General features: G+C 41.4%; 1 protein-coding gene across 1 annotated transcript; it reads left to right on the top strand.

The window, feature by feature from the left end:
* The first annotated feature begins 8,869 nt into the window (after window positions 1-8,869).
* Window positions 8,870-11,282, top strand: LOC131471457 (transmembrane protein 74). Its single transcript, XM_058648015.1, has one exon. The coding sequence runs from the start codon at window positions 8,932-8,934 to the stop codon at window positions 9,778-9,780; it is 849 nt and encodes a 282-aa protein (XP_058503998.1). The 5' UTR covers window positions 8,870-8,931; the 3' UTR covers window positions 9,781-11,282.
* The last annotated feature ends 8,757 nt before the right edge of the window (window positions 11,283-20,039 follow it).

Here is a 20,039-nt window from a genome sequence, read left to right as displayed (position 1 = left end):
GTTACCCTCATGGTTACGAGCCTAAATCCTTTCCTCTTAGCCATGGGCAGAACAAAGATGCAATTAAGTATTTATTATACACCATAAAGTGATGCTTCATAGGATAAGTTGAAATAAAAGATAAGGCTAGATCATTTATCACATAATAAAACAAAATAAACAGAACCGGATTGGATTGAGGATATAATATATTGCACTGATATGAAGTGTCTTATTAAAAATGAAGGGAGATATAACACATGTGGTTTCACTACAGTGTCTTACAGTAGCAGGTGTGAGGAAAGACCTGCGGCATCATTATTCCAGAAACTCTGGGTGGATCAGCCTGAATGAGCTGCCTACTATAATGCAGTGACATGTCATCGGAGGAGTTGTAGTTGCTGACATATACATAATAGAGAGAGAGCGAGTGGGAGATGTTGTATGATGGTGGAGTCCAGAGGGTGACACTGCATGGTGTTAGTGTAGAATAACTGAATCAAGGCTATAATTGGCTCTTATTTTTCTCAAATAGAGCAAGTGTAAGATGTCCAATTATTGGGTTTCACTGGTTTTGCTATTTTGCTTTATTTGACACAATTGTGTTGTGTTAAGGATATATACATCTATACAGTATACAGACATATATAGATATAAACAGCCTCTAAAGCCCATGCATCTAATCAAGAAAAAGCAATTCCATAAAATAGAGTCAGGTGAAGTTTTAATTTAATTTTGAGACCTATTGATCCAATGTTACCAAATTATAATACTGTTACAGTGATGGATGCACATGCAGATGTAATAGTAATCACAATAAGTACGCTGCCACTTTTTATTAATACTATCATATTATTATTTTGTGTGCGCAGTATTGATATAACGTTTCACCTCAAGTGGTGACTCTAAAAAGGATTCAGCGTGACTTGGAATCACAGAGAGCACAGCGGCGGCGGCAGCAGCAGCAGCCTGTGCGATGCATTCTCCCATTTTCCCATTTTCCATTGTATTTCTATGTGTCTCCCATTCTCCCATCATCCTGTGTCTAGATTACTTTTCATGCTCATTAGACAAGTACACGGACAAGGTGTCATGCTGCTCACTTTGATTACAGCATGTACAGTACAGTACAAACAGGTGGATGAGGTCTCCTGAAAACACTGACAACATCACGTAGAGGCGTACAGGTCAGACAAAGCTGCTTATCAGTGGGTGGGAGAAAAAAAACCATGTCCTCAACTGTCTGCACAATCTTCTTGAAATCCACCATGCAACAACAAACGGAGGCAAACATGTTTATGTTTTTCCTGCTCGTCACTTTCCCTCCCTCTTGTCGACGAAAAGACAAACATTCTGGCTGAGGTTTCAACCCAGGTATAGATTAATGTGATTGTGATAACAGCATGGGCTTGAATGAAAATGGAAGGCAGTGGCTGAGAATGACTCAGATTTCAGCACAGCAGGCGATGCAGCTGTTTATATTACTGTCTATGTGACCTTCCCTGGAGGTTTAGCACTGCCTGAAGGATACAAGCCACATCTTTGGGGCTGTGACTGTGGACAGGTTATCACACAGATCTTAGGATGGATATGAATAACATCAGCGGTAGATTATCATGATTTTAAGTGCCCCCAAGCCTCTCCTGCAAGGAGGATCCTCTTCGGTTAACCCCTATGATTCCATTCAATTTGTAATATTGGTATAGACATAACTTACCACATGGTATTAATTCATTGTCACCCGTGTATTGATCCTCCCCATGTCTATTACACCACATCAGTGGAGGACTAAATGAAATGCTTTCTACTGGCAGGAGGTCATCACTCCTCAGAGCCCAAAGGGGTCAAGAGGTAAAATCACACAACTCATGTGTGGGTGAGACATTTTGCAATTGCTGTCAGAGACTGCAGGCTTTCCAAAGTAATCCTGAGTGAGAATATTGATTTTTCTAATGGGAGTTCTTGTGTCTTTAATGATTCAAGTCCAAGGCTTAGGAATCTGAATCTCTGAACCAAGTTTATTTAAAGATGACAAACCAGTGTCCCCCTCAGACTGTGCTTTATGAAAGTAACTGCAAGACTTTTGAATTATAGCCTGATAAACAATTCATTTGGTTTGAAAACATCACTTTTACTGGATATCTAACCTTCCCTCATTCACCCAAGTTCACTCATTAACACATGGAAATGTTTTTGTTTTTTTCTGATGCTGCTACTATTGTATCAATATTATCCTGTTTGGTGATGGTGATAATAATATTATTATATTATTACACAAGTAGGTTTTCAGAGGTTTTATTTAAGTAAAAGTAGCAACATGAGTCCGTAAGTTATTCCAAAAACAGCTAAAAACCTGTGTACAACATGTTCTAGTACATACTGACGCACTTGCCTACAGAGAGTTCAACATTAAGGTGATTAACTACACCAGAAACAACTTTATCAACAATAAAACAGACAAAAGTTGACAATTTTCTTGACTATTTGACAGTTTACAATATGTACTACTCAAAATTATACAAAGTCAGTATACTTGATGTAATAGTCACACATGTTGATGCTTTTTTTCCTCCAACATTGCAAATGGATCTTTGCTGCCACCTCGTGGTCAAATGCTGCGACTGACACATTAAACCACAGTAGCTCATGGCAGATTTGTACATGTTCACAAAGAAGGAATAAACATGTGTGTAGACTCTGAACCAGTAGCTTCCACTGTTTCAGCCTTTACTTTGTGTAAACGTGAATATACTCTGATTATAACTGTACAACAATACACATAACATTTTTTTCTCAGATATCTTTGCCCTGATCTCGATATTCAATTATATTTATGAAATGCATTATTTCAGACTTGGCACTGATATTGTACTTAAATATATTTTACTTTTTATTTAAAGTGACTCTGTCTAGTTTCACCAGACTTGCACGGCTACAAATCTCTTTTAGTCTTAATGTATTTACAAATTCTCAGCAGCTACTTCTGTGTTAATACACTGCATTATTCATCCTCTGCAGCTTTTAAGAGAGAGGTACCTTTTTGTTCTTGATTGAATATTCACGGTAAACATCTCAGGAGCAAACATGTTTATCAATGGCAGTGGTGCCAGTTGATTACTTACTGCTTGGCACACTACATATTGACCAAATATAAATTACATTTTTGGCCTAAATTCAAGACTTTCATTTCCCTAATGAATGAAAGCTTCCCCTTCTCTGAAATGTTTGTCATAACAAAGAGGATCCAGCATCTTTATAATCAGGACACAGTGTCACCACAATGGCGATATGAGATAATCAGTGCTCCAGATAAAAGACAGAGAAGCAGAAAACCAGACAGACAATTACCGCTAAGAGTTATTGACATTAAAATGCAAAAGCAGCTGTGCCGTGTGGGATAAGATCACATTAATCATGATAAAGAAGACGACGACAAATAGAAGATGAGTCGACAAAATGGTTGCATTCATTATCAGGTTCGGCTTACTTAATCACAAAAGGCTGTATTTTTTTCGTATCTTTGAGTGAAGCATAAATCTTTGTCTCCACACAGACACACAGACACACATCAGAGTCAGTTTATTGTGGAAGAAGACCACATTGGAAAGTGGGTTGCAAGATCTCACCATAAAACATATGAGATAATAAGGCCATTTAAAACAGAAACAGATACAACAGAATAAGCTTATAAGAATACAGGATACAAATACAATCATCCATCCATCACATGAGGGTTACAGGGCAATAGACAGGGTCACACCCTGGAAAGTTTGCCAGTCCATCACAGGGCCACATACAGAGACAAACAACCATCCGCTCTCACACTCACACTCATGGTCAATTTAGAGGTCATGGTTGAATGTTTTTGGACTGTGGGAGGAAGCCAGAGAACCCGGAGAAAACACACGCACACACGGGCAAACTCCATGCAGAAGGCCCTTGTTCCGACCAGGTCACGGACCCGGGTCTTCTTGCTGCAAAGGCAAGAGTGCTAACCACTACACCAACCGTGTGGCCCACAAATACAATCGTACAATATAAAATGAAAGTAACAAAAGAGACAAATGCCCTTGTATGGATAAGCCAACAATCACCTGACAGAAAAAGAAAAGAAATCCAGGAATATAACGTGCATGAGTAATAGTGACTCAGGCTGATAATTGCCTGCCACTTACAGTACAAGTAATTAAATTTAGATGCAATATTTAGAGCTGTTGAGGCTGTGCACAGCAGACGGAGCGGAGGAAACTCTGAGTGAGTGTTAATGATTTCATATTGCGATATGATCTGCAAGAGGGGAGAGGGGGAAAAAAGACTTGCATATTGTAAATGGTCATTTACAATATTCAAAGTACGCGAAAGAAGCCTATAGCTGTAAATGTCAGCGAGGTCAGGCGCATCAACACCGGTCGTCCTGTGAGCACGGTGAACAGCACCGAGCACTAAGTAGGCCATCATTGCGTTTCCATTACACCACAGCGTCTGAGCTGAAGTCAGCCACATCGCTTCAATTTAGAGTGTCAATGTAAATTAACTTGAAGGCCTGAGTGCTAAATATTTCATACCCATGTCTGCCACCACCACCACCACCACATAAACACAATTTCAAAAAGAGAAGATATAATCCAGAGTAAACCTCAATCTGCTTTTTCTTCTTTTATGCTCTGTAACCTTTTCTTTATCTAACCCTCCTTTGTTTATCAGCGTCTATGTGATATGTGTGTATTTTAACTGCTCTTAAACAAACACAAATACATTTTGTCAATGGTTGTTTTCCATCCATGGAATGAACATATTGTAATAAGGTCTCATCCTTTCATTTACCAACACTGGAGGATTAAAACTAAATGTCAAGCATGAAACACTGCTACACATTAACTACAGAAAACAGGCTTACGGTTAGCAGGCAACAACACTCTATATATTATAATATTAAATATCCAACTGTAAAATATAGATACTTAAAATAAAGTGGAAATTCTTTGTTAATACAGGTGTTCTTTGCTTGGTGAAAAATATTTTTTTCTGTAAGCAGTTTAACAAGTTGAAAATGTGAAATGCCGACTCAGCTAACTTTGCAGTACAGGCTTTTTGTTATTAGTGGTAGACAGTGTCAGCTGTATGAGTGTATATTTAAAATATGATATGTAGAAGGAATATAGAACCGAAGACTATATAGAAGCTCTATAAAAAAGCATATAACTCCTGTTAAATTTAAATGCAGTTGTCAGTGTTGGGGGGTTTACTGCAAATGGATTGATGAACCTTATGTAGATATTGTAGATTACTGAACTCCTGGAGATGACAAACAACACTGTTATTTTCCACTTTAACTCCAATATGACAGGTGTGTCTTATCTCATCCTTGACAGCCCAACCAGCATGTCCATGTGGACCCCATAAGCGTTACATGTGGGCTGGTGATATGGGTCCCAAGCGTGTTTGTCCATGGCGTTTGCTCACTAACCTTTCCGAAGCTACCTGGGTACTAAGTGGGCTGATGAAGTGGGCCAACTATGCAGGTCCCATATGGTTTTAGTGACATGGGAAGCGCATGTGGGCAAACATGGGCGAGGCCCCAATGGAAACTAGGGACAAACCCACATGGAGATGCTAGCTGGGAGTTAATGGGTGTAAATTGTGGGTATACTCACTGGATGTTTTACTCACTGATTTAGTGTAAGGCTCTTCTTGGCTTGGTTTCGTCTTATATATGCCCTCTGCTACAAAGAACCAATATCCATTATGCATCACATTCTTTTCAGGCATTTATCACTTGATTGTCCCCAGAGTTTGAACTGAATCGGGGGGAAACAGCATTTATATTTGCCAAGCCCTCTGCCTGGAATACTTTAGAAAATGAACTGAAAACATGTGAAGTCATGTCACTCAGAGCTTTTCGTTCCATCTTAAACGTCAGACAACGGGCAATGCATTGAACACTGCACACTGTCTTTTGAACTCTGTATTTATTATGACGTTTGCTAGGTCACCCTTGTAAAAGAGATCTTGATCTCAATGCTTTGTCTGGTTAAATTAAAAAAACAAGTACAAGGAGCCACTGGGGGTTTTCCAGTCTGTTTCACACTGTATTTATTCATACCCATTAATTTTATTAGTGGCCCAGTCAGCGACTGTCGGACACTGAGCAGCTGGAGGTGAGATGAAGTGAGCCAGGCCCTCATTCATTCATTCACTTCATAATTCATACTTCTGCTCCCCTTCTACATCACACCACGATATCTGCTACCAGCTGAAGGAAAAACAGTGCTACACTAATGTTTTTTTATTATTATTTTATTTGTTGTATGAGTACAAACGTGGGGTTGGACACACACTTTTCTCAGCTGCCCCTCCTCTCACAAGCTCGTTGTCCTTGCCAACAGGAAAAATGGTGCACTGTTGCAGACAGATAGCATCTGATAGTTAGCTGTTGTAACCCACTCAGACAAGTCATTCTCAACATAAACCCTTACTGTCCATCGGTCCGTAACAAGCCTGTGCCTCTGCAAAAACAATATGTGGATCCAAAAATGGTGGAGTAAATCTTTGTCATCCTGTGACTCCCTTTCTTTATCCCCCTCTCTCACACGTCTCCCTCTCCCTTTATTCATCTGTTAAATTGAGTCTTGTTGGGAAATGAGCCAAAACCATTCACACACTATGGACTCCGGGGAAAGAGGCAACTATATTTATAGCTGTTGCCTGGTTGTGCTAAAAGAAGGTGGAACAGTCAGCAAATGAATATTCACTTTGGGGAGAGATTAAGATCTTTAATGGCTGATGATGGCCACGGGGCCTATTAAACACATAGTTTACACTTTCTACAATTTCATGTAATCATTTATTATTGCGACAGAGACAAACTCTCTGAAGAGCCTTCTTAAAGATTTAGCCTCTGTGTGCACAGTCACAGATAGGATGAACTATTACATGTCTGGATTAAACATGGATTACTGTGGCTTTGACACAGTGACCAGTAATCTTCTGAGAGCGTGGCAGAACAGATGGCGTGTGATACATGCCGTTTTACAATACTGGGAACAACAGATGGGGGCATTTTCCTCTGATATGATGATGGAATGACCTGACATCATATAGATGATTGTATGTATGTGATCTTGAATGTGGGTTAAATATCTAATTGTGAGGTAAACTCTCTTGCAGCAAGAAGCCGGTCCCGAGCCGGTCCCGAGCCGGTCAGAACAAGCCTTTGTGCATGGAGTTTGCATGTTCTGCCCACGTGTGTGCATGGGTTTTCTCTGGGTTCTCCACTTTGATCTGCTGCACACCACTCCCACAGTTCAAAACCATGCAGATTTGGGGATTAGGCAAATTGGACACTCTAAATTGACCATGAGTGTAAGAGTGAATGGTGAATGTTTGTCTCTATGTGGCCTTGTGATGGACTGGCGACCTGTCCAAGGTAAACGTTGCCTTTCGTGAGCTGGGATTGGCACCAGCGACCCCTGCCACCCTGGAGGATAAAGTGGTAGTAGATGGATGATGTAATTGTGATTTGCAATTTCACTTTATATATATATGTTAAGATTTTAATTATCAGGTGAGACGATCAATGATGAACCTCTGGTGACAGCTCACATCCAAGGAGAACTGAGACAATGCCTGACATCTGAAAAGTGAGGCATCATCGCAGTGTGCCAGGTCTGATACGTATAGTTAGTAAGACTTAGATAGTGAATGTGGCGCCTAGTTTGTGTCTTATTCTTAAGTTATGGCTGTTTATATTGAGCACCAGGTCAGGTTATAAGAATATGTGCGTAATTAAACTCAAAGTTGGAATTTTCTCTCACAATAAAAATCTTCGGTTTGATATTTACTGTAGACTGGAGGATCAGTCCTACTACTCAAGGACAAAACATCCTTTATGTGAGCATGTAGAGCAATACATCATATATCATAATATATCATATAACTTTTGTGATTTCTGCAGTACTGGTTGTACATGCCTACAGCTCTCCACCTCCAGATAATTGTCCACCCCTACGAGAAGGACACTGACAGTACACAATCTGACACTCACACTCCTTTCAAACCCTGACTTGACTCAATCTGCTCACACAGAGAGCAGGAACTCCTTTCAGCTGAGGCTCAGTGTGCGCGTGTGTGGGAGGGACTAACTGAGAGCACAGAGCTGCTCCACAGCACCACTGTGTGTGTGTATGTGTGTGTGTGGGAATAGAACATAAGCTATCCAACGCATTTTAACGCATGAGTCTTTGTTTCAAAATATAATCTGTCACTGTCATATTCTCTGAGGCAGCCATGAAGAGGAGAAGGCGGCGGTGGACGCTGGGGTAGCGCGGTGAGTGTATTTCTATTTGGTTAGTGAGAAATAAAAAATAAATAAATAAATAAAGAACAAGCGGCTCGTGCTTGACTGCATCCTCATGCAGAGGAGCATCTCACGTCTCCTGCAGAAAAGTAGGGAGTGCTTCGACACATATTTTGCAAGCACTGCTTGTACTCAAGGCATATTATTTCATATGGAGCAGATTAACTGTGGGTTTGTGCATTTAAATGTTCAATATCTTCTATGTGTGATTATGTTTTATCCACCCTTTGCAGTCTATATAATCAGTGTCCATTTTAAAACGGAATTACAATGGACTACGTTAATCTCGGTTTGGACATGGATTGTTTCCCTAATTGGATACAGAGGAATTTGTCTAAGCACAGCCTCTATAAACTCCTTTCAATGAGGCTCCTCTTAAACGAAATCAACTCATCAACTTTTAACTTCTGCCGCAGATTTCAGTTTTACCGAAGTTGCAGCACGCGTTTTGCACACGATTGGGTGGGAGGTTTCATGCAGTCTAATTAAGATGCACCCTTTAACTTGGAGCTGTGTTATGTCTTATTAGGGATGCTGTGGAGTGAAAACATCGTGGGTGGAAGGCTCCGAGTGAACCGGCGGGGGGCGATAATCGAATGGCTTCTACCGAGCTGCTTCCCGCAGATAAGGAAGGCAAACACTCTGATCCTCCCGACGTCCTTGACCGAGTTTCCAGCGCACTGCATGGCCGCAAGTCGGGCGGATCAACAGTAGGAGCGCTCCCCGGGGAGGGTGCCTGTAACTCGGCCCGCAGCTGCAATGGCCGGTGCCTTTCAGCACCAAGGACGGCGCCGCGCAAGGGCGGCGCGGAGCTTACACTCGGCCACCTCGGCGACGAGAAAGTCCGAGTTTGCTGCGACCAGGAATTAGAGACATCGTTCACCTGCATTGATGAAAATGTCAACCTGCGACTCGCCAGCCCGGAGACGAGTTGCAGAAGTGCTCACAGACCCGTGCGCAACGGCGAGCCTTGCTCCGAGACGTTTCCGGACTTTTCCTTCATGTCTGAGGACGATCTCTCCTTCGGGGAGGGCTCGGGAAGTTCTACAGACTATGGCTTTATCAGTGCAGTCACGTTCTTGGTGACTGGGATCTCACTGGTGATCATCTCCTACGCAGTGCCTCGGGATGTAGTGGTGGACCGCGACAGTGTGTCAGCGAGGGAGATGGAGAGACTGGAGATGGAGAGCGCCCGGATAGGTGCCCATCTGGACCGGTGCGTCATAGCGGGACTGTGCCTACTCACGCTGGGCGGCGTCGTGCTCTCCACGCTTCTAATGATCTCCATGTGGAAGGGAGAAATGTACAGGAGGAGAGTAATAGCATATTCTAAGCGCTCTGCCAAACAGTATGGCTCTATCAGCCTGAAAACCAGGTCCAGTCCCAGCCACTCCTCTGCACACTTGTCCCTGCAGGAGGAGGACATGGAGGAAACTTTGACTTAAAACGCTGCTCTTCCTAGTAAAAACTGCTTTGCATATATAAACACGTGTGTGTATAACTGAGTAACTAATGGCATTCACACACAAACATGAGAGTCAAGATACAAGAACAGCATTTTCTTTCTCTTGGAAAGTGATCAATAGTAACACAAATATGAATGCAAATTGTTTCCAAATAATTCAAAGTGGCACCACACCATAAAACACTATTATGAGCTTTGGGTCACAAACCATTTTGTGTTTTTGTAAGGATGCCATTTCCGAGAACCTTCATTTATTATTAAGGCTATTCATATTTAATGCAAATCTTTCCAACAGCAAAATCATGCACAGACACATTTCAGGAAGCCAGGGACGCTTGTGTCCCCTGGGCAGGAAAGTGGGTGTAAAATAGGAATGGCTGACGGAGGCTATAGCCGTCCCTGTCCTCTGTGAAGTGGGAGAATCAGCTCAGTGGTCCTTGAGGTGATATCCAGTGACAGTCCCTCTCTGGTGCAGTGCTGAGGCAAGCCAGTAATCCTGGCGTCGTGCATCTGAGCCAAAGCTCCATGTTGGTTTGATTGTACTGAGCAATGCCTACACAGGACAGTGCTGACATGCACTGTGTGACCTCCTTGCCTCAGCTGCTTTTCCTCTATCCCCTTTTTTTCCCTTTTTGCAATGTGTGCATGGACAACACGTGTCACATAGCATATGTGGGGTTCTCGTATAGTACCGTCTTATGTGCAGGTGTTAGTGTGGCCATAACACATTGGACGGCATGTCTTTACTTCCTCATACTGTTCAAAATGAAGCTAGAGTATCCTGCATATTGATGCTGCCATCGTGTGCTGGTGATCCCCTTGAGTTGCAGTGTAGTTGGAGAGTAGAGCCATGTTGACAACACTATGATAATGCCATCATTTTATCTTAGCTGTCCACTCAACCTGTTTTTATAGCTTCAAATAACGGCTCAAATCCAAAGTTATCTGAAACACAAAAGTGTTGGAAGTATACTTAAACGTGGAGAAGGTTAGGATTTATGATCTATACTGAATCCACTAAGATGCTCTGGGTTCACTTTAGGGAAATGCTGTGTTCATCCATCTTTTTACACAGTCAGTAGTTCAGAAACGTCCACACAGAGCCTCTGATAACTGGGGTCACACAGACTGTCGCACACATGCGGATGTTTAAGTAAGAAGAAGTCCTGGACAACCACTGTCAAGTGCATGTGACTCACAAAAAGTGTGACCTATTTTCTCCATGACGCTGACCAGACAGGGATGATGCTTTCAATGCCATTAAACACTGTATCAACATGTAATTTAATTTATTAAAAAATGACAGACTCATTCGCAAGAGTCAGGCTGCATTGGATTTGCAGTTGTTGTTGCATCTTTCCAGATTTAATTGCTCAAATCAGTTGAGTTGAATGAAATCTAATTTAAGCAGTCGGCTGAAGTTTGATTAAAATGCTAAGTGTTTACTTTGACTAAAATGCAATTAAAATGTTTGTCCCACGAGCATGATTTGACTTACTGAGTAAAACAACAAAAGGGTGAAGTTGATAAAAATGTGACAAAAATACCATGGATATATAAAAGCAGACAATTTGTTACATTTCAAGGTTACTACAATCTCCTCTTTCCCTCGCCCATATGTGAGGATGGAGTTAGGGAAAACCTAATCACACATGAGTTGCCTTACATTAAAAACCTTAAGCCAACATTACTTGAAAAACCTAAATTACCTCCTCAAAATGAGAGGTACTTCTTAAATTGTTAGATTTGGTGTTATTATGATAATCCTCTGGCTAAAATAACTACAGGTGACACAAAACAAGCATATGGAACAAGGTTTATCATATGCAAATTTGCTCAAAATGTTCAGCACTTCTTTTTCGTGGTTGAGGAAGATTTTAGTTTCTGTCAAATGCAAGTCAGAGCAACTTTCTCTCCGATGGTTATCAACGCAGTAAAAAAAGGATAAATAACTGCAAAATTCTACCCAAAAACAAGTTTTTGGGTATAGGCTACACTGTAAGGCTCATAAATCATGCATGAACCAATAGAATGTTTCATATTTGTATATATATTCATGCACACTGCCAAATGCTGCATTCCACAACACATGTACTCATGATTCTTATTCAGCGACAGTCATCTTGCAGCCTGTATGACCCCGGGGCTTTCATTTAAAATGACATGAGTCGGCCTCACGTAATGAGATGCATAGGCAGATAACTCGTTGGTGAGCAGCTCCAGGCCACACCGTTGCCGTGCTCTCATTCAGCTGCATTGCTATGCTGTCACTACATGTGTTAGAAGTGTCACACAGTCTGCAGAGACACATACCGGGCTGTTTCAAGTAAAGCGGCGTTACCACATCTTTTCATTTTCGGCCTGTGACCAGAGATGACAAGCATGTCTACATCCCTGAAAAACACCCATTAGATTTTGTGATGGCAATAAAATCCCAAATGAAGAGATTTCCAGGAAAGGTAATAAAAAATTAATGATCCAAATGAGGCGATGTTGTCTCGTTCTCTTCACAGAAGCTGTAAATCCACAACCAATATTACAGATGTTAAAGCGATGGTTCATTTAGTGAGCGGCCCTGGTGTTGTTGGCTGTGAAAACACAGTGCAACACTCAAACTATGGACTCTAATTTCTTCCAACTTAAACCTCTGTCTGTCGCACTGACCAATATGTCCATGAAATGTTTTTTTTTTTATTGCATTCAACATGGAAAAGGAGCGACCAGCAACAGTGGCACCAGTGCCAAACACTTTAAATCATCACACCGAATGATTTCTTTGAACTTCAGCAATGTAATCACCACATTTCAGATCAGTGCTTTGCCTTCAGCGTCATATTCAGCGGTGGCATCATGCTTATTACATAGATGATCCTAAATACCTGAGGGAAAACCGTTAACCCTGCACACTTCAAACAGACTCGTCTGTCGTATGTAATACACTCTCTGGAGGGTTTTAGACATAATACACACCCTTTCCATCTTTACTATCCCTTCTTTATCCTCCCCCTCCTTGCTGTCCTCCATGGTTGGCACCATGCCTCACAGTCAGCACCCGACTCCCCTTCATAACGCCAACTAAACATGTTTGCGGGGATTTAATCAGGGGTTTTGCTTGAAGCGACAGCATTTTACACACCAAGCTTAAGTGTTTTTCCAGAGGTTTCATGCATAAGCTCTTTATCCTTGAGCGGCGCACAGCTAAATCAACCCCTTATTGATATATGGTTGGCTCCTGCATAAGCCAATCCCTTCAGGTAAGTCAGAGGGGCAGCTCAGCTGCTGCCATCAGCTAATTTCCCAAAGGTGAAATTACACTCCCCCATCTTTTCAGTGCTACCACACCACGAGTGTGCATGAGTCTGTGTGTATGCGTACACCTCTGCACACGTGTCGTGTATCACGTTTGATTAAGGATGCCGCTGATCTGGGAGTCTGTGTTGTGCTTGAAGATGAATAACCCTGTCAACATCAGGAGGAATGAAAGTCTGAAGAAAACCCAGTAGACAATTAGTAGTAGTACAATTATACAAACATATGCAAATATTATAGGACATAAAGTATATGGAGTGGCAGTTAAAGGGAAAAAAAAATAAAAACATTTGGAAACTGTGCATAATTGTTATATCATCTGGAAAAGTCACATGTGACTATGCCGAGGGTATTGATTACAGAAAAGACGGAGAAATAAGATGAAGAAAAACACTTCAGGGACCAGTAGCCCGCCCACTCTTTCAACACATCATTTCTTTTAAAACACCATGTTCCTGTGGTCTCCTCTAGTTGCCAGAAATCCTAAGGTGACAACATTAGATGATGTTACTTTTATATATTTTGTTACATTTGGACATAGCCACAGCTGTTTTATTGCTTCTAAGCTAACCCAATCAGCACCATAAACACTGTTTCTTTTAGGTTCTGTGCAGTGTGTGTATATATATATATATATATATATATATATATATATATATATATATATATATATATATATATATACATACATACATATACATACATATACATGTGTGTGTGATATGTGTGTGAGGACTCATATGTTGAACTACTTCTTGCTGCGTCTCCCCTTAAGGGTCGCCACAGTGGATTATCTGCCTCCACCTTGCCCTGTCCCTTGTGTCCTCTTCAGTTACACCAACTGTCCTCATGTCCTCCTTCACAACATACATCATCCTTCTCTGGGGTCTTCCTCTTTTCCTCCTGCCCAGCAGCTCCATCTTCATCGTCCATTGTCCAATGTAACCATCCCAATGGTGCCTCTCTTGCAAACCTTTTAACCTGAGCCGTTTCTCAAATGGGCTTATTTCTAATCCTGTCCATCCTGGTCACTGTCCATCCTGGTCAATCAGCATCTTCACCTCTGCCACCGCTACCTCCACCTCCTGTCTTTTAGACAGTGCCACTATGTCCAAGCCATACGTACTGTACATTACACTGAACATTATGTCATAGCAAGTCTCACTACCGTCTTACCGACCTTCACTTTTGCTTTATTTTTTCGCCATACATATTAGATATCTTCATATCTTTGGTGAGCTTAGCCTCCATCTATCAGTGGATAGGGAGGCCAAAAAAATGTTTCCACCCCAATTGTTTGCTTTGGAGGAAAAAACTAAAGCCAAACTCTTCAGGGATATGACTTCATTCGTGGTTGTTCCCTCCATAGCTTTATTTAGACAGAGTATTTTTAGTCATTGTGGAGTTTTGGGAAATTCATTGTGTTGTAAAAGTTGTCCAAAAAGCTCAGGATGCATGTAACCAGGTTGTTTTACACTGAGCTTATACAAGAACATCATCCTTCAGCTCCATCCAAGCCCTTTCCTGTAGTTTCATTTAAAGCTTGTGAGAATCATGTTTGTTCTGCCTGTGTGTGCATGTTTCTTTCAAGGCAGTTTATTATTAGACGCTCCCTCTTCACCAGAACCCTCTTGTTCTTATCCTTGTCTTGTGTCATGCTATTTTGCGATCCTTAATGGCTCAGCATTTCCCTTCTGCTGTGCACTAAGACTGAAACAAAACCCTATTCTTGCAAGAGGAGACCACAACTACTGCTCAGTCGTGTCAAATCAATTTATGTCTGGTCAGCCATCGTCTGCACGGCTGGTACTAAAACAGTCCTGACGAGGAGCTTGGTCACTCACTTACTGGTCAACCTCATTGATGCTGCCTCATCAGGCCCAGAACCCCAACAGGACAACGTCTGTAGGGCCATTTCCTGTGTTGTCCTTGGCACCTTAAAATCACTTTCTCAGAAGGATCTGTGCTTTGGCAGCCATGGTGGATAAGAGAGGAAATTGAGGTGATCGGTTACAGGAAAACTACTCAACTGCTCCACAAAGGCAGCACAGGTTACATTTCTCCGTCTCCTTCAGTCTCTCTGAACCTCCAGTACAGTGAATTTTAAATGTGCTCTTTGCAAACACAGCGGTGTGGTTATACTCTGGCTGCTACAACAATAACAATGCCATCACAATTCCAGTCAGCGAAATGCCTCCTGAGTTTAGCAGATATGGTTATTGTAGACATATTGCAGAAACAAAATCACAGGGTCGCTGTTGTAAATCACACAGAGCTGGGCTCCATTGATTTAATTTGTGTCAAATGGCTAATGCAGTTATTCGTCATGTATGACCTCCCGTGTATGCATGTTTATCCCATTATGCTCGTGCATTTATCTCTAATTACAGTAAATAATGATAGCTTGCTATTTTGCTTCAGTGAACGCTGTTAGTGGGTTAGTGGGCACGGCCTTTAGACAGCAGAACACAGGCATACTGCACAGTGTAACACATTTATACCTGAATATAAGGTTTAGTTGTCCTCTCAAGAACAACTGCCTGATAGGCTACATTAATCCTCAGTGGACCCAAAGAAAAAAACTATGTTAATGTCTCTGTGAGGTTGTACTTTGAGCTAAAGGCTCAGTGGATGCACGTGCGGTGCTTGACGACTGGGTCACAGATGCTGCATTTTATTCACCTCTGTTGTTCACACAGGGAGCATGTCTGCTGCAAAGCTGCTGTGATGCTTTATACAGGGTTTGCCTTTGAGAAGTGCCATAAATAGCCTACATTGTAATATGCCTCCGTACTCTGACTCTTCAGTGCATCTGCCGTGTCCGCAAATGTTTCACAATAAAAGTTGTGTTAAATTGCTTTTACTTCAAAATGGGTGTAGAAAGTGTTGTGTTTGTGACATATTCAACCGATAGACAGTAAATCTGTGTTCAAACTTACTTTCACTATCTATTTTGCTGTGAATTATGCGCAGGTCGAGGAAAAAAAACAATTCTTTTAAGTAGAGTGTGTGGCTGCTCTCATCAATTAACATTGATTCTCAAATGCTAATCATAATTTTATCTATTAATGTGGTGTAACGTTGTACAACCGCAATGTTAGTATAAAACGTGCCAATTAGCACAAAACCAATATTTTATTTTCTTGGTATTTAACGCTTTGAGAAAACTGACCCTGTCTCTTACGTGATTTATGTCACTCAGTTGCTCGTTTTAGGTCTTCAATGCAGTGTGATGTCCATTTTGTCTCATTTAGAGTCAAATAGACAGAGGACGGCCTGTATGGTGACCGGTCCTTGTATTCTTAGTGAGATTCACTTCTCTCAATCCAAAATCTAAACTGCCTTCAAAAAAACAAAATGGTGCTGGCCAAAAATCACTTCAAGAATCAGTCAAGCTTTTACTGGGTCTTACAGGACTGACATTGTTGTTCTAGCAAAGCAACAAACAACAAGAAGTTCATGATTTGAGTTTGAATAAGCCACATTGGCCTAGTTGGAATTGACCTTTACTAGATCATGAGAAAACACCACTGTCAATATCAGTTTTTACATTGAGACCAAAACAGTGGTTCGTTTGCTCCACCCACGGAGCTTTACCTTGACCAATGAGATCATTTCTTCCCCCCCAAGACATGTCTTTGAAACTACACATTCAATCTGCATGGGCATGTCAACATATGTCTCTTTGTGGCTTCCAGTGTGCTTTAGCCCTCACCTTGAAGAGGAGAGTTTGGCTCTGCACAATTAGTTCTGTTTAGACTAAGAGCCAGGCAGCAGAGAGGGGATCGTCTCTGGCCAGAAACAGCAGACCAAAAGCAGGCACTGCAGAGCTGATTGTCTACGCTGCATTTCATTTGCCTCCAGTGTTGGGTTACCAGCGAACATCGGTCTGCTGAGAGATAATACAGGCTGGTGGAGAGAGCCAGCAGGATGTGGAGAGGGAGGATGCTGACGTGGTGAACGCACACATGGGAAAATACACTTGTACATGCTTTCATAGATGCATACAGTATATAGTAACAAAGACATACTGTATGCACATGTATCTGCACTCATGTCGTCTTTGTTACACTATAGTTCCACCTGGGCTCTTCTCAGATTATTTTATTGATCACTGTAAGTAAACTGAGTCTTTGCAACAGCAAAGGGATGGGGCCGTGGAAAATGTCTGTTATATGGACATCCTGGGGGGGGGTCATATCTTCTGTTTATAGGTCATATCTTCAGGCTTTACCAAATGTGCTTTTCCGTGTTCTTATGTGTAGTTGAGTCAAAAATATGAATTTTATATTGCATTTAAAAAAAAAATGGGAGTAGCAATACTTGTGCAAAAGTGACAATAGACGGTTTTTCTTTTATTTTTTGTTCATAAAAACGAGCCAAGCAAACTTTGAAATCGTTTAATTTCCAAATTTCACAGATTCAATCTGATTTTAGCACTTTTTGCTCAAGTGTTTTATTATAGTTGGTGAACATGTTGTTTGTACATCAGTTTGCGCTGAAAAAGAGGATGTAAGACACTCTATATTACACATTCTTATAGCCTCTGTACATGTTTTAACACAGTAATGGAAAAAAGCAGCCTAAATGCTCTGTGTTCTCACTGTATATTGTAATCTAAAGTTTTGGTAGAGTGAGAAGAGATAACATTACATAAAATGAATAGTAATGCACACAAACACATTTATGGATAAAATGAATGAAAAGTGACTCCAAACCAGTGCGTCTTTCAAGACAGGCCTGATGTATTTGGTAGGTAACCTGGTTGTCCTTGTGTATGTGCTGTAACTTTACCCATGTACAACTCAAACTGGAAGTTACTCTTCTCCACTGAAGAAACCGAGTAGAAAAAATAGCAGTAGCAATCCCAGCATACTTGCTGCAGCAAAATAACTAAAATTGTTTATTCTTGTTATTATAGTTATACTAGTATCTGAATGCCTCAGTCCACAGACCAGCCAGTGATTGTGGAAATTATATTAGTTACACTGGACATCACATTTGGATCACCTGGTTACCTGAAAGCCACAATTTGAACTTGTCTTTTAAACAAACTTCTCATACTGTTCAAGATTTATCTTGAGCATGAATGTGTATATGTGTTTGGGGGATTCTAAATAAAGTCTAGTGTAAAGATGTCAGCCACCCATGTAATACAGTACTTTTACCTGCATGTGCACTGTTATTTCATCCTAAATGCTGAAGATGGCAGCATTGGACCTCACAATCCAACCTGCAGTCTGAAGCCAGAGCACTGCACTTAGTGCCCTGTCAGCATGGAGCGTGAGATGCTGTGAGAATAGGCTGTGTGAAATCCCTGGATTACAGCTCTGAGCTCTGTAAATCACTGTGGTTCTGTAAAAATGTACATGCACCAAAATTTTACAAAAAAAAAAAAAAACAATGTTTGAAACAAGCCTCTTTTGCCTCCCTATGTCAATGTAGTCCCTCCCCCCTACAATCTATTGACATGCCTATGAGTAGTTATAAATGCAGGCACACAACTTCCTAAAGAGGTTTCCTCTTAGAACCCTTGTTTCTCCAATGTGGTATTGTGCAACATCTGGCTAATACAGTGTATTGATCTTGGTTAAGGTCAAGAAGAAGGTGCGAGTGTGGAAGGAGGGGTGAGGGTGAGTTAGTGCTCAGGTCTTTTCCTCTTTTTTTTTTTTTTTTTGAGGACCTCTTGTTTGTCCCAGTGACCATTTACCGTCAAGTGGTGCTCTAACATTCAAGGAGAGTGAGCGATGGTCCCGGAGGAGATCAACCAGCCAGAAACTGAATAATTCATCCGGGCCTGTGCTTCCTCACAGCACCAGGAGTCTGGGATGATGAGAGCTTAGGAAAACACTCATTTACCTGTTTCTTGCTGCTACTTTGCAATTACCTTCTCTTTCGTTTATCAGTTTCACAGTATCCATCTTTTCTGCCCTGGGAGCAAAAGTGTTATGCAACTGATATACTGATGATTATGCCCTGGATCTGATGTCTTAACACAATAATACCTCCACCCTGCTAACCCCCCCCCCCCCTTCCCCCGCCTCAACTCGATGCTCTGCCATGAGCGGGGCTCTTTGCGGGAAACTCTAGCATACAATTGTATCTGCTCACATCTCAGGTTTCCCAGTGACAGGGCACACCAATGCAGGGCAGTGCTTTCTCATCATCCTAACCTTCAAATCTGCTTTTCTCCTCATCTCTCCAACTCCTCTCCCTGTCTCTCATGTTTCCCTTTTCTATCCTAACCCACCTCATGCTCCATCTTGCAATGATGCAGAAGAAAATCGAAGTCCAAAAAGTGACTGAGAGGAATTGAAACCGTGCATGTGCGTGTAATTGTGTGACCTAAAAGACGTCCACATAGCCAATAAATCTGTCAAACCTGTCAAGCATGTAATTGCAGGGGTGTCTCTATTCAGCTAATGATTTTGGAATTTTGCTTTGATAAAGGTTTCCTCCTATGCTAATTGATACTGTGTCCCCTCCTTTCCTTTAACAATGCAAAACATGTGGGACTAGTCAGGAGCAGCTGCAAGTCCTCTTGGAAAAGAAAACGTCCCACTGCCAAAGTTTCATGCTTAAGGTCTCAATATTCAAGTTTAATGCTGTTACAGTTCATTTTAGATGCATGAAAAGGGGCCAGCAAACAAAACGGAATGTAATTTGGTCTTAGTTTACTAACAGTGTAGTAATGGAGCCAAAATCAGATTTCCCTGATTAGCGAGATGATTGTATTCATCACAAGTGCAGTGCAGTGCAGTGCAGGTACTTGCACATCAAACATACAGTATAACATTACTCAACAGCAGAAATAATCAGCAGCTTGTATTGGTGTTATTGATCCATCCTGCTGCACCAGTGGGGTGTTTGACAAAAAGCTATTGAAACCAACATACAGCATGTTTCTGAAAAAGAGTGTCGAGTCTCATC

The sequence above is a fragment of the Solea solea genome, chromosome 13, assembly GCF_958295425.1.
Source record: "Solea solea chromosome 13, fSolSol10.1, whole genome shotgun sequence".
NCBI classification, from domain to species: Eukaryota; Metazoa; Chordata; class Actinopteri; order Pleuronectiformes; family Soleidae; genus Solea; species Solea solea.
The sequence above is the reverse complement of the archived record's forward strand: the minus strand, read 5'-3'. Positions and strand labels throughout refer to the sequence as shown.

Bases quoted from the DNA above. Each gene is read 5' to 3' on its own strand.
- LOC131471457 (XM_058648015.1), top strand. From the start codon at position 8,932: ATGGCTTCTACCGAGCTGCTTCCCGCAGATAAGGAAGGCAAACACTCT.